The 15,258-nt window shown below is 33.9% G+C and overlaps 1 protein-coding gene across 1 annotated transcript; it reads left to right on the forward strand.

Annotated features, from left to right (window-relative positions):
* Positions 1 to 3,780: 3,780 nt before the first annotated feature.
* Positions 3,781 to 14,368, forward strand: LOC131146282 (spermidine synthase 2-like). The gene is made up of 9 exons (XM_058095761.1): positions 3,781 to 4,130; positions 4,715 to 4,791; positions 4,963 to 5,085; positions 5,171 to 5,275; positions 12,972 to 13,044; positions 13,160 to 13,231; positions 13,336 to 13,534; positions 13,869 to 13,998; positions 14,151 to 14,368. The coding sequence occupies exons 1-9, from the start codon at positions 3,854 to 3,856 to the stop codon at positions 14,196 to 14,198; spliced, it is 1,104 nt and encodes a 367-aa protein (XP_057951744.1). The 5' UTR covers positions 3,781 to 3,853; the 3' UTR covers positions 14,199 to 14,368.
* Positions 14,369 to 15,258: the final 890 nt, after the last annotated feature.

Raw genomic sequence — 15,258 nt, forward strand, 5'->3', positions numbered from 1 at the left:
AATGAATGATTTAATCCCAAAGAACTATTTTTCGATATTAAAATTTTTGACGAGTTGTTAAAATAATTGAAAACCATAAACTTTGGTATTCAGTTTTTTTCGCAAACAATAGAAAACCGAAAATAAAAACAAACATATTTTTATAATTTATTTTTTCATTATGTAAAAATAGAAACACAAAACAAAAAATAACAACAATACATTCTTAGGTTTTTAAACTTAACTTTCTAATTCGTTTTTCCTTAAAATACCTAGAACCTCTCTAGTCTATAAAGCTAATGCCAAAAATTCTGGCACATATAAATCAGTCAATCATTAAGTTCATGGTGTCCTCATAAAAAGTCTATTTTTTATTTTATCATTTTTCTTCACCTTTGACAATAAACTTATAGCTATTTACTTAACATACATATTTTATAATTTATTTTTCTGCATTAACATATCACGTAAGTGTAGGTGTAGCTATTTACTTAGCCAACCATTGACGGTTACTATATACCTATCGACGGTTACTTCGATGGTTTCAGACAAAAACATTTTCAAAAGAAAATCGTTGATGGTTCTGTGGGTTGCTAAATTGCCGTGAATCTATGCAGCCAATGGCTTGGGATTCTCCAATTGTATTACTTGAATATTTGTTTGTATATGATATTTTAGGATATTTTGATTTGGTATTTAAATATTTTTAAATTTATAATAATCATACTTTATACAAATCCTATATACATATATATAGGACATCTCCACATTAATGAAAGTATTCTGCAAATCTTATAGGCAAGTCTTAACATATATTCCAATACCAAAAAAATTAAAAACTTATTATTAAGTGTAAATAAAAAGGCAAATTAAAAAAGAAAAAAAAAACTACTTCAATAGTATAAACTCATAAATTTATATAAAAATTAACTTAAAGAGGATATGATTTTGTCATTGACTTCATAAAGTAAGGATTTCGTAACTATTTTATAAAAAACATAAGAGGTGTCGTGTACGCATTTTATCCACAATTACTTTGTACATAATTGAATCTATTTTATATTATTTTTCAAATTAGTATGAATGATTCATAAATAGAGAGAGAGAGAGAGAGAGAGAGAGAGAGAGAGAGAGATTTATATATGCATGTATGCATGCATAACATGAATGTACGTGTATAGTATGTATGCATGCCTATACATGTATAGATACATATATTCATATGTACGTATATGTGTATGCATGTATGACATGCATGCATGATAGTAATGGAAGCACTTGATCCATGAAATAAAGGTGACAGCATAATTGTGCTGGATGAATTGCCTGGCCAGATTAGGGTAAGTGGGTTTGAGTTCATCAATATCTTCCTATATTGTTCAGACAAGTGCTGAATTATCAGGCTTAATTTCCATGATTCAGTCTCATAACTGCAGAAGGGAATGAAGATAAGAGATGGTATTGGGAGGAGAAGGAGTACTTAACAGTGCCAAATTAATTAATATGGTATACCACATGATACAGGTTTAATTAAGTGCATTAAAGGCAAAGTAAACGGCAATAAATACTACAGCAAGTCATTCAACTCCTTTACCCACTTCCCCAATCTCAAAAGTAGCTAGATAGCCCCCACGGGTATGGCGCGGTAGAAAGGCATCAATCAGCACGCAAGAAAGAGTATCGGGGGTACAATCCTAGGTGGATACACTCACGGAACCAACAGTACCTGCGGATGGTGAAAATTTAATCTGTGAGCCAACGAGAACCGTGGATGGTAAGAGTTCGCTCCATAAGCCAGCGGGGACCGTGGATGGTAATGGAGATGTATTCTGAGAGTCGGGTTGGCCGAACGTCCAACTGATGCACGGAAGCCGTGTCCGCATTCAAGACTTTACCTTATCAACGAGACCTAAGGGGAAGACGCTGATTCGTAAGTTTGGTGCCACACCAGGGGGACCAAAGGGCTTGTTGGTGGCTAGAATTCCTATGTAATAAAAAAAAAAAATAGTTAGATAGATCAAGTATAATTCTTAATCTTAGGGCAATTTTTTTAATCACTCTAAATAAAAATTAGAAACGAAAATTGAAAAGTAAATAGAGAGCTAAGAGATTTTTTAGTATCTATGGCAAAAAATATGAAAGCTAAAACTAAAAAACTTGAAACAAATAATTAGAAAGTGAAACCCGAGTCTATTTAATTAATATTTTCAAAAATTAAAACAAATTAATAAAAATGAATTCAAAAAATGCTCATTAAATAATAATTAAAAATATAATTAAGATAATAAAAAATGCAAATTGAAAATGCAACAATAATGTAGAAATTATTACACTTACTTTAGTTAATTATTATATTTCAAAACTTAGTTTTAGTGTTACAAGGACAATCTTATTAAATGTGACGGTTGTAAATAGTAATATATATATATATATATATATATATATAAATGGATTTCATCATTTTTTCAATTTTTATAAATTTTATAAATATATTTATTTTAGCTATATTTTATATTCACATTCATTTTAAATTTATTTTAACTAATAATTATTTAGTCTACAAGAACATATAGTTAATTTTTTATATTAAAATATTCTAATAACTAAAAATCATAAAGTTTGATTTTTAATTTTTTCAAAATCACTAAAAATTGATAATAAAAATAAAAAACAAACAACATAAACAAGCATGTAGTCATAACCAATTTCTTCACTATAGAGCGAGAAAAATAGAAAACAAAATATGATTAAAAACCTACTTGAACTCATGCTCATTTTGTATATGAATTAAATAATAATTAAAAATAATAATTAAAATTATTAAAATTCAAAATAATTTAAATTGAAAATATTATAAGTAGAAAATAATTATGATTTTTTATTATATTTTTTAATGCTACAAGAACAACCCTATCATACATCACAATTAACAAATAATAATCAAAATGATTTTTTTTGGATGACTTCTATTTTTTTTTCTAATTTTTAAATATTTGAGATATTTTATTTTAATTGTATTTTAAATTTTCATATGTTCATTTATTCTAATCTTAATTAAAAGTTTTGTACATAATGAATTATTTAAGTCAAATTTGATTTTGATTTTTTTTGGTATTGATTATACACTCAATGAGAATGAACTACACCTCAAGAGGTAGCTCATCTTTGATCTCATATCCATCTACTTTCATCCCTCTCAGCAATTGAAAATCATAAAATCTCTATTTTTTTTTTATTAGAGCAAACTATAAAAAACTAGTGGCTTAAACCATAATATATTACATCACAAAAATGAAAAATGAGAATAAAAATGATATAAAAGCAACCAAATAGATTGAGGGAGTCAAAAAAAAAAATTAACTAGATAATGTTGGGGTGATTATAGGTTGTAATTTCTAAATAGGTTACAGTGACCTAAAATTAAATTCATATTTATGTAAAAGATGAGAAATTATACAGGGGATCTCTCCCTCCACATGTGCTAGTCTGTTTTCAAAATTATACAATTATTGAATGTAAATTCTCTTTTTATATTAATAAATATAGAATTAATTTATCACATATGTATAATTTAGAAAACAGACATAATTTCATTTAACACGGTTTGTGATGATTATGGCGTTTGAGATTTGTGAAAGCTTTAATGGTGAGGAGTCAAAGATTTTATGCCCAGAGGGCCTGAAAGTGTCCAACAAAACTGGCCCAAGGAGGGCCCACTGAGTTTAAATGCTGTCTCTCTCTTAGTTGTGAAGTTACAAGTTTTGATGCCTATTTAATGGGCGAATCAATTAGAGATTATTTGGGACAATATAATTGAGAGGGCAGAGGGACAAAGGAGTTCTCATATATCGTACACATAACATATTATTTACACATGAAAATGCATTTGGGCAACGAGGTTGGTCATGTTGCTTCTGCAGCTGATCAAACCTATGTCATTGCGAGTGTCAAAGGCTCTATGCAAGAAGAAGATCATGATCATGATCATGATGATGAGGTTGAGTTTAATGGTGATGGTAATAAGATGATGACCACCCTCTCTTCACCTGCTTCTGCTGATCATGAAGTGGGTAACCCTACTACTAAAGGGGACTATTGCTTATCTTCTGCCATTCCAGGATGGTATGGTGATACTGAGCCATTGTGGCCAGGTATATTCTATAATGCATGTCTGCTTATATATATATATATATAATGCAAGCCATTTTGTTTAGCTTGTTCATGGTTGGGGTTCGATCTCTTTCTCTCAAAACAAAGAAATAAATGATTTGTTCTTTTTTTTTTTTTCAATCCTATGGTACAGTGTTACTAAAGAATTATTTTGACGTTTTTTCTGTGATTTTTGTTTTTTGCTCTTGTTGTTTTTAATGTTTTTAAGGACTTGAGAGGTGAGTTTATCATTAGTGTTCAACTTTTTTGAAATACTGTTTTGAATATGAATATGACTAGTATGTTTATAACTTGTGTTGTTGGGTTTCAGACTGCTTGGAATAAAAATGGTGGCTAAGAACTACTTTAATATTGCTTTATATATATACGTTTTTCAAAAGTACAAGAATTAATTGAAGAAAGAGATAGATAATGCGAGAGTGTAAAAGCAAATTAACATGAACTCTTGAGATCCATTTCGCTAGCTTATCATTACAATCTTTTAGCTGCGGCATATCCATATTCCAACAGCTAGTTGCGTATTAATTTGCAGACTGATTTTCGGCTAATATATATTATCGTGCAGGGGAGGCGCACTTCTATGAGGTAGAGAAGATCTTATTTCGTGGAAAGTCTGAATACCAGGATGTTTTAGTATTTCAGGTACTTGTAGAAAATTAAATCAGTGTGACGATATATCTTCCTTCAATATTTCTGTTGCCTTAAAATTGTCGACCTCTGCTTGATATGGGATTAATGGTGCTAACTGCTAATTAATTACAATTAACATATTAAAATCAGTATATATATTGATTTGATGTTTGTGGGTTTTAGTCATCGACATATGGGAAGGTTGTGATATTGGATGGAGCTCTTCAACTCACTGAAAGAGATGAGTTTGCTTACCAAGAAATGCTCACTCATATCCCACTTTGCTCAATTCCAAACCCGAAGAAGGTTCCTTCTTCTTTCCTTCTTCTCCGTCTTCTTCTTCTTCTTGGGAGCTTTTTCATTCTCATTAGTTCCTTTTGTAATATTTCAGGTATTGGTTGTTGGGGGAGGAGATGGCGGCATTCTGCGGGAAGTGTCGCGCCATTCTTCAGTCGAGCAGATTGATATATGTGAAATCGACAAAATGGTGATAGATGTGAGTAATGATTAATGCATGACTACCATGTTTTCCATTTTTCCTGTTTGGGTCCAAGTGGATATTAGATTCCATTTTTTGCAATAGAGTTTGTTGTGCAATGAAACGCAGAAACAAATGATCGTGCAATGCGGCAATTATGATGAAAAAATACAGAAACACATACAGATAATGAAAACAATAAACACACGACACAAGAAATAACGTAGTTCGACAGAATGTCTACATCCACGGAGCAAGTAGGGGCTAAATTTCACTATCAATCAAAATCAAGGTTACAATATTGTATTTATACTAAACCTACACGTATAGAGGGATTAGAAAATTCCTCAAATACCCATGTATCAATCCCCGGAGAATTTGCCTCCATATCCCCAACCTATTTATCTTCCCAGTTCAAATTTCAAAAACAGTGCCGAACAAAACCGTCGATAGTTTCATCAAACTGTCAACAATTTTCTTCCTAATTAGCTTCTGTTTGAAACCATCAATGTAACCATTGATGGACTATGCAAAACCGTCGACGATTTACTTCCTGATTTGGCTTCTATCTCAAACCGCTGATGTAACCATCGACTCACTATGCAAACCGTCAATGGAAATCTTCAAACCAACTTCCTTGTTTTCGTTAGCCTGCTTTCTCCGTACATGTGTTACACTCAATATGAGTCACATACTACAACCATCTCCACCTTGGTAAATATACAATCCTTAGGAGAATTAAAAAAAACATAAACTCATCGCTCCACCTGGGACAATAGGTTGGGACGCCTCCCATCTAGTATCAGGAGACGTTGATCAAGTCCAAGCAGTGCTTGAACTTGTCCATGGTAACAAGCTTTGTCTACATGTCTGCTACATTCTCAGAAGTGTGAACTTTCTCAAGAATTAGTTCACCAGAAGAAACCAATTCCTTGATCTCGTGAAACCTCACATCAATGTGTTTGGTCCTTGCATGATACACCTGATTCTTTGTCAAATAAATGGCTCTGACTATCACAATGCAATTGAACTCCACATTACTGAATACCCAGCTCCTTGACTAATCCTATAAGCCACAAAACTTCCTTGGCAGGCTCAGTCATTGCCATATACTTTGATTCAGTAGTAGATAGTGCAACTAGAGGCTAAATTATGCACCTCCAACAAATAGCGCCCCCCCCCCCCCCCCCCAAAAAAAAACGGCCCCAACAAGAGTTAATACATACCTTGTGGTAGACCTTTTGTCATCCAAGTCCCCTACATAGCTTACATCCACATATCCCACAACTGAAGGATCACCCTGTTGTATGCCAAACATGATGCCATAGTATGCAGTACCCTTCAAGTATCTGAAATTCCACTTGACTGCATCCCAATATTGTCGTCCCATATTCAAAAGAAACGTGTTCACCACATTGACATCTTGTACGCCAAATCCAGTCTTGTACAAATCATAGCATACATCAAGTACTCCACTGCACTGGCATATAGAACTTTTGACATGTTATGAACGTCATCATCTGTCTTCAGGCACTGGGCGGTAGACAATCTAAAATGATTCGCCAATTGTGTATTCACTGGTTTTGCATTATCCATGCTGAACCTCTCCAACACCCTCTCAACATAGCTACGCTGAGATAACCACAATCTCCTGGAAGCTCTGTTCCTGCGAATCTCCATACTAAGAATCTTCTTGGGCGCACCCAAATCCTTCATGTCAAATTCCTCGCTCAAAAAAGTTTTCAACTTATTGACCTCATTCATACTTTTCATAGCAATCAACATGTCATCCACATAAAGTAACAAAAAAATAAATGAACCATCATCAAGGCTCTTCACATAAACACATCAATCATTCTCACATCTTCTGTAGTCAATCTGGATCATGTAGGAGTCAAATCACTTGTACCACTGCCTAGGAGACTACTTTAACATATAAAGTGATTCCCTCAATTTATAGACCAAGTGTTCCTATCTAGGTTGTCTGAACCCTTCTAGTTATACCATGTAAATCGGCTCCTCCAAATCACCATGGAAAAATGTTGTCTTTACATCCATATGCTCCAAATGCATATCAAAATGTGCTACTAATCCCAACACTACCCTAATGGAAGTGTGTCTAACCACAAGGGAGAAGATCTTATCATAATCATCCCCTTTCCTCTGTGAGTAACCCTTTGCGACTAGATGAGTCTTGAATTTTTCTTCTTTTTTCTGTTACTGCTTCTTTCTTCCTATACACTCATTTGCATCATATCGCTCTCTTCCCCTCTGAAAGCTCCACCAACTCCCATATTTGGTTTTTATGCAAAGACTCAATCTCATCCACCTTAGAACCCATTCACCTACTTTTCTCTTGGCTATGCACCGCCTCTTGAAAAGTAGTAGGATCCCCGCTACTAGTAATGAGTACATAAGAAACCAAATCATCAAATCCATACATAGGGGATGGCTTGATAGTGTGTCTGGGTCTGTCTATAGCTATACTATGATGCTTCTGATCTTCTGAGCTAGAACACACTGCATTCTGAACATTGTCATCCCTACCTTGAGTCTCTAGTTCCACCTACACCACATGCTCATTGTTGCACCCATTTTCTGGCACCTGTTTCTTTTCTTCCTAAGTACGTTGCAACATGGCTTTCTCATCAAAAATCACATATCTACTTATCACCACCTTGTTTTCCTTCGGATCCCACATTTTGAAACCTTTCACCCCTTTTTGATACCTTAGAAAAATACACTGTCTAGACTTCACATCAAACTTCGATCTCTCCTTACTAAAAACATTTACGTAGGCTCTATCCAAACACTACCAAACCAGAGTAGTCTATTGCGCTTCTTGTCCACACCTGACACCACCTCTGCTACTTTCCCATCTAGTGCTACCCTTGGTGATCTGTTAATCAAGAAACATACCATATTCACTGCCTTTGCCTAGAAGTTATTTGCAAGTCTTGCATTCAACCTTAGACACCAAGCTCTTTTAGCTATTGTTCTGTTCATCTTTTCCACCACACCATTCTATTATGGTGTCTTGCATACTGTTAAGTGTCTCTTAATCCCATGTTGCTTGCATAAATCCATAAACTTTGAATTTGTGTACACAGTACCATTATCGGACCTGAGGCATTTAATCTTCCTCCTGGTATGGTTTTCCACTTCATCTTTCCACAACTTGAACTTGACAAACATCTCTAACTTGTACCGCATAAAGTACACTAATCCCTTTCATGAGTACTCATGAATAATGTTGGAATTGGTGTGATCACAAGAGGGGGGGTGAATTGGGTTTTAAAACATTTTTCACTAATTTAAAACATTTTGTCGATTCACCACAGTTCATATCTCATTCAACATATATACGTGTATGTAAAGCGAGTTTAACAATAAAAGCAAACATACACATATGCAGTATCTTATTTAAATCAAATGTGTGTATGAAAATAATTTTGACATTAAATAAACATTCATACACATACTGAAATTAAAGTGCAGGAATTTAAATAAATAGAGAGAGCGACACCAAATTTGTTATCGAGGTTCAGCTAAACCAGCCTACATCCCCACGTTAGGCATACCCCCCAAGGATTCCACTATACCTGTTCACTTAACCGGGTAGAGTAAAAGTCTTTTACATCCTCTCCTTACGGGGCAAGGAAAACCCCAGCTCAATTACTAGGCTGAGCTGAACTAGTCTCACTTACGGGGCTAAGACTCTCTAGTTCAATTCCGGGTTGAACTGAACCGGTCTTATTTACGGGACTGAGACTCCCCAGTTCAATTAACAGGCTGAACCCAACTGTTACAATAAAACCATTTTTGTACATGAAAATACTTCTAAAAAATACAACAGAGATGTACACAATAAGCTCAATAAAAATATTGACTCCGATGATATTAAATAATGCTCAGGGGAGTAAGGGTGTTTAACTATATTTAAACTGTAATAAAAGGTTTTCTCCAGAAAGATATTTCAATAAAAATATAGGAGAACCTAGAGTTTTTCTCTTTCAATGATTTTTGCACAAATAGAATGTATATGAAAAATGAGTATTATGTTCTCCAATAAAGATTTATACAAGTTAGAAATACTTGAAGAATCTAGGAGTTAAGCTCAATAAAATATTTGTACAATAAATAACCTCTCCCAAAATATATTTATCAAGAAAATAATCCGGGAGAAAACCAAAGCTATATTCTCAAAATGATTTTCAAAAATAACTAGTATGTGAGAGTATAGCATGTGAATACGAAAATTAATGCCCAAATAAATGTATTCTCTTTATAAAATGATTTTGAAATGAATGGATGGAAAGAGAGTTGGAGAGTTTAGTTTGAAAAATTTTGCCCCAAAGAAGAAATTTTTACAATAAAAATGAGTTGGAGGAACTTTGATTAACAAAGGATTAGAGAGAAATTTAAAGTTAATCAAAGTTACTAATCTGGAGTAATGAGAGGATATTTATAAATTTTCTGAGAATTTTGATCGTTTGGGACGTGCTCGGTATTTTAGAAAATATTAATTAAAGTTTAATGACGTTTTAATGCATTTTAAAAAATTCCAACCCAAGAGCACCAGTCGACTAGGTCAAGTTCGATCGACCCAAGTTCTTGGGGTTCGGTCGACTGGGCTAAGAATAAACTGCCCGTTCGGTTGACTAGACATGTATGTCTGAGGCAATTTTTCAATATATGCGAGGTTCGGTTGACCAGGGTCAATTTGAACTAAGCTGTTTGGTCGACCAGACCGTTGGGTTCCCACACGTGGGAACTCGGTCGACTAGGTTGGTGTAATACAAAAATCATTTGATCTACCAGGAGGTCAATAATGTTGACTCCAGGGAGGTTCGGTCAACTGGGGCCAATTGAACTACAGGAGTTCGGTCGACCAAGATGTGGTCAACCGGTTGACCCGGACCAGGTTCGGTCGATCGAGCTGAAAATATACTTGAAGGGCCGGTCGACCGAAGGTGCACATTTTGTGCATTTCGATCATGTTTCAGCTAACGATCACCCTATTTCAAATGACCAAACATGTGTATACATGAGTGAGTGTCCTAAGGTCATTTATAAGTCCTTTTGAAGACACCGAAAAAATCTGGTGTCGGTCGACCTTTGTAAACTTCGTTTGGCCTTGATTTTAACCCTAAAATTATTCCAAAAACTTTGTATGATTTTAGTCTATTTAGAATAAGGTTTTTGGTGAAATGTGTTGGTCCCTAGGGTCTATCTATGGTCGTTCTGAGCACTCAAACACATCATGTAGATGAATGCTTTATTACAGACCAAAGATATAAATATTAAATGCAATTACAACAAATAAACGTCTTCTTCATCTTTTTGCTCTTCGGACTTCATGGAACGCGCTTGATCATATAGTCTTTAAATTTTGCAAGTTTCCATCACTGTTTCCTTATGTGTGTGTTAAATAAATGAACCTGTTTATATACTAAAGACACACATAAGAAACATGTGCTTTGTCAGCATCAAAAACAGAGATCAGACTCAAAAAGTTAACAAATAAAACTCACAAAATACATATGTACTCCCCGTGATGCTACCCTAACTGATCTGTATGAACATAGTCTAGAATTCCTTTTGTCTTGTGTGTGGCTGTCTTGAACTGCACCCTATTCTATTTCATAAGAACACAATGCCTGTAGAAATTCAGCTTGCAAATTTTGACACCCTTTAGAAGATTTCTCTTGTGAAGCTTCATCATCCCACACTCGCCCATATGCCTTAACTGCATATGTCATAAGACAATACTATCTGACTCAGACTCTGCAGTTGTACCTAACAGTGTATAGATATTTCCTACTAATTTTTGCCCTTTCATCCTGGTTAAGACACCTTTACTCACCTTCATTACTCCACTTGCAGACTTGTAATTAAACTCATTATAATCTAAAGTGTCCAATGAAGTCAGATTCTTCCTTAAATCCAGTATATGCCTAACATCATACAACATTCTCACAACACCATAAAACATTTTAATTCTGATATTCCCTATTCCAACAATTTTGCATAATGCATCATTACCCATCAGAGCCAAACCAGAATTTACTAACCTGTAGGTGTCAAACCAATCTTTATTGGGTGTTATGTTATAGGAGCATGTCGAATCCAGGATCTAAGAATTCGTGAGACGATCTGAACCAGATGAAATAGAAAGCATATCCCCGTCACCACTTTTGAGTCTCCTTCTTCCACTTCATTCACAGATTTAGATGAACCCTCTTTATTTTTTGCATTCCCTTTTTTTTTCTCTGTACAATCTTGTTTTATGTGCCACTTTTTCTGCACTTAAAACATCGTATGTCCTTCCTCTTCCTAGAATTGGACCGAGATTTATTGCTACTCAGTCCACTCCGGACTTGTTTCTTCCCCGTTCTTGGTTACCGTTCACCACAAGCTCTTCATCTAGTAGATTCTCATCGCTGGCTTTCTTCCTCTGATGAAAACCTAAAAGAGCACTTGTGATCTCCTCCAATTCGAGAGTTTCCTTTCCTCACATCAAAGTCGTAACCAAAATTTCATACATAGGAGACGCGTGTAGGGAATTTAGCACCATCTTCGTCTTCAAACTTCACATCAACTCGCTTCAAATCACTGATGATCTAATTGAACACGTGATTTGCTGGTTCAGATCCGAATCCTCTAGCATCATAAGCACATATAGTTTCTACTTAAGATAAAGCTTGTTCATCAACGATTTAGACATATATCGACATTCTAGTTTCAGCTAAAATGTCTCTAGTGATTCCTCATCCATGACGTGATACATCACGTCATCAGCCAGAAAAAGTCTTATAGTCACGATAGCCTTCGCCTCTAGTTCCTTCCAACTGATGTCGTTCATGCCTTCCAGCTACTTTTCATAAAACGCCTTCACCATTCCCTACTGTACTAACAAATCCTTGACCCTCCTCTATCATAGTCTAAAATTTCCCAATCCATCTAACTTGACAATTAACGTCGAACTTTGTAGAAGAAATTCCAACCATTGTAACCAATAGCTATGATACCAATTGTTGTGCAATGAAACGTAGAAACGAATGGTCGTGCAATGCAACAATTGCGATGAACAATACGAAAACACACATAGATAATGAAAGCAATAAACACATGACACTAGAAATAACGTAGCTTAGCAGAATGCTTATGCCCATAGGAGCAAGCGACGACTGAATTTCACTATCAATCAAAACCAAAGTAACAACATTGTATTTATGCTAACCCTACACGTACATAGAGATTAGAAAATTCTCCAAATATTCATCTATCAATCCCCAGAGGATTTTCCTCTGTATCCCCAACCTATTGATCTTCCCCGTTCAAATTTCAAAAACAGCGCCAAACAAAACCATCAACGGTTTCATCAAACCGTCATCGGTTTTCTTCCTAATTAGCTTCTGTCTAAAATCGTCTATGAACTATGCAAAACTGTCGACAATTTTCTTCCTTGATTTGACTTCTGCCTGAAACCGTCGATGTAACCGTCAACTCACTATGCAAATCATCGATGATTTTCTTTAGACCAACTTCCTTATTTTCGTCACCCTATTTTTTCTATACATATATTCCACTTAATATGAGTTACATACTATAATAGAGTGCTCACCCCATGCATGGAGCAACAAAAGTAAATAAAACACTTGATTACACATGCATATAATTTCTGAATATGGATGATATATATGAATTGCAGGTTTATAAACAATTCTTCCCTGACATAGCAGTTGGGTATGAGGATCCCAGAGTGACTTTACATATGGGCGATGGTACAATTTCTGCCTTCTCTCCTTACATGCATACATTCCTCAATCACTGTATTAATTAAACTATACGTCATCCAGTGTGGTTTGATCAAAAAAGTTTTTTTTCAAAAACATGCAGGAGTTGCATTCATGAAGTCTGTTCCTAAGGGAACATACGATGCCATCATATTAGATGCATTCCATGTTATGGGTATGTATGTATATATGCATGTATGTATGTGTATATTTGGTAAGTAGGTGAAAGAACTTAATGATGGATGGATGGATGGATGTATGCATGCATGCATGCTGCAGGATCTGAAGAAGAAGGGCTGTGTGATGAGGAGTTCTTAGAAACAGTAGCAAAGGCGCTGCGGGCGGGAGGGGTGATGTCCTCCCAAGCAGAGAGCATGTGGTTCAATAATTTCTTCGTTGAAAATACCATTAGTAAGTGTCGCCAAGTATTCAAAGGCTCTGTGGAGTATGCTTGGACAACCGTCCCAACATATACAAGGTTGGCATTTAAATTTACCACCTTCGACTGCTGCTTTCCATGAAATGTAGTTTAGGAAAAAGAAAAAATCTATTTTTATTTTATTTTAGTTTTTTATTCATATCAAATACTACAGAGTTAAAATTAATTGTATTTTCCAATGATAATCAAATATAAATTTCATTCTCTCTTAACTATATTTTTTTAAAAATTTCAAACAGCCCCAACTCTTATTTTTTTCACGCTGCTAACCATGCATAATTATATAAGCTGTTGTTAATTTATTAATGAGAAAAACTTAATTAAGATAATGGTGTTGTGATTTATATACTTACTGGCAAATTAAATTGAACAGTGGGGTGATTGGCTTCATGCTGTGCTCCACGGAGGGGCCTCCCGTGGACTTCAAGCACCCAATAAACCCTATAGATGCAAAGGAGAATCATGGTGTGGCAAAAGGACCTCCCAAGTTCTATAACTCAGAGGTATATATATATATATACCCTTTTTTTAATGAAAATTTTAGTTGTGCTCTCTTTTTCTTACATTTAGAAAAAGCATACTCTTAGAATAATTGCTTTTGTATGTATGTATATATATATATTCGATGAAAAAAACAAATTCTCTCTTTTTTCAGATCCATGCTGCTTCGTTTTGTTTGCCATCTTTTGTGAAGAAACGGTAGAATCGATCAGAGGTTTCAGAACGGAAATGGGTTCGTGGTTGTTATGCGTCTAGCATATCAAATAACCTATTGATAGTGAATAATCATTTAATGTCACCTCTAATTTTCAATAAAGTGGGCATAGAATAAAGAAATATTGATAATTAATGAATTATTTATCATTTCTGTCATTTTTTATTGTTTGAAACTTCATAATTATCTTGATTTTTCATTAAATTGTTCACTTAGGACAGCTTCTGATTTTGAGAATGATAAACTTTCATCATCAACAAAACAAAAAGCAGTGTTTAGCAATGTTAGAAAATAAGTATTCTTACTATAAAATAGTGTTTTCATAATAATAATAATAATATACTATATACTATATACTATATACTATATACTATATATTAGGGTAAAAGATAATAATCTTCTAAGGTTTGGTAAAGAGATACGCATAATCCCTGATTTCAAAAATTTCAAAGATCTCTCTTGAGATTTCAAAAATTCTAAAGACCTCTCTTGAAATTTGATAAAAAGACATACGTCTCCCTTATATTTGCTAAAAGTATAAACATTTTTAGAGGTATAAGCGCCTAATAATCAAATGTTAGGGGAGGTATAAGAATTTTTGTATTGTCAAGGAAAGTTTGTGAAATTTTTTAAATTTCAAATGAGGTCAACGTCTTTTGCATTATAAAATAAGATATTATAATATTATTATAATATTCTAAAATAAAATAAAATTATATATATTATTTTGTTTGAAATTAAAATATTATGGTACAGTATTATAATACTGTATTTTCATGATAAAATATGATATTTGCTTATAAAATATCAGAAAAGGAATTTGCATTAGTATTATTGAAAAATGGTGTAAGTTTCAAACAAATTAAAAGTCAATTTATGGTTGTTAAATATTTTAAATATCAAAATTCAAAACAACTTTGTGACCTTAAAATTTTTTATAGGGCAATTTAAAGTTATTTTATCATTACGTAAAATATCATACTAAGTTATCCAATTAAGTTTTTCAAATAATTTTTTTCATACAAATAATAAAAAAAAAATTACTTAT

The sequence above is a fragment of the Malania oleifera genome, chromosome 13, assembly GCF_029873635.1.
Source record: "Malania oleifera isolate guangnan ecotype guangnan chromosome 13, ASM2987363v1, whole genome shotgun sequence".
NCBI lineage: Eukaryota > Viridiplantae > Streptophyta > Magnoliopsida > Santalales > Ximeniaceae > Malania > Malania oleifera.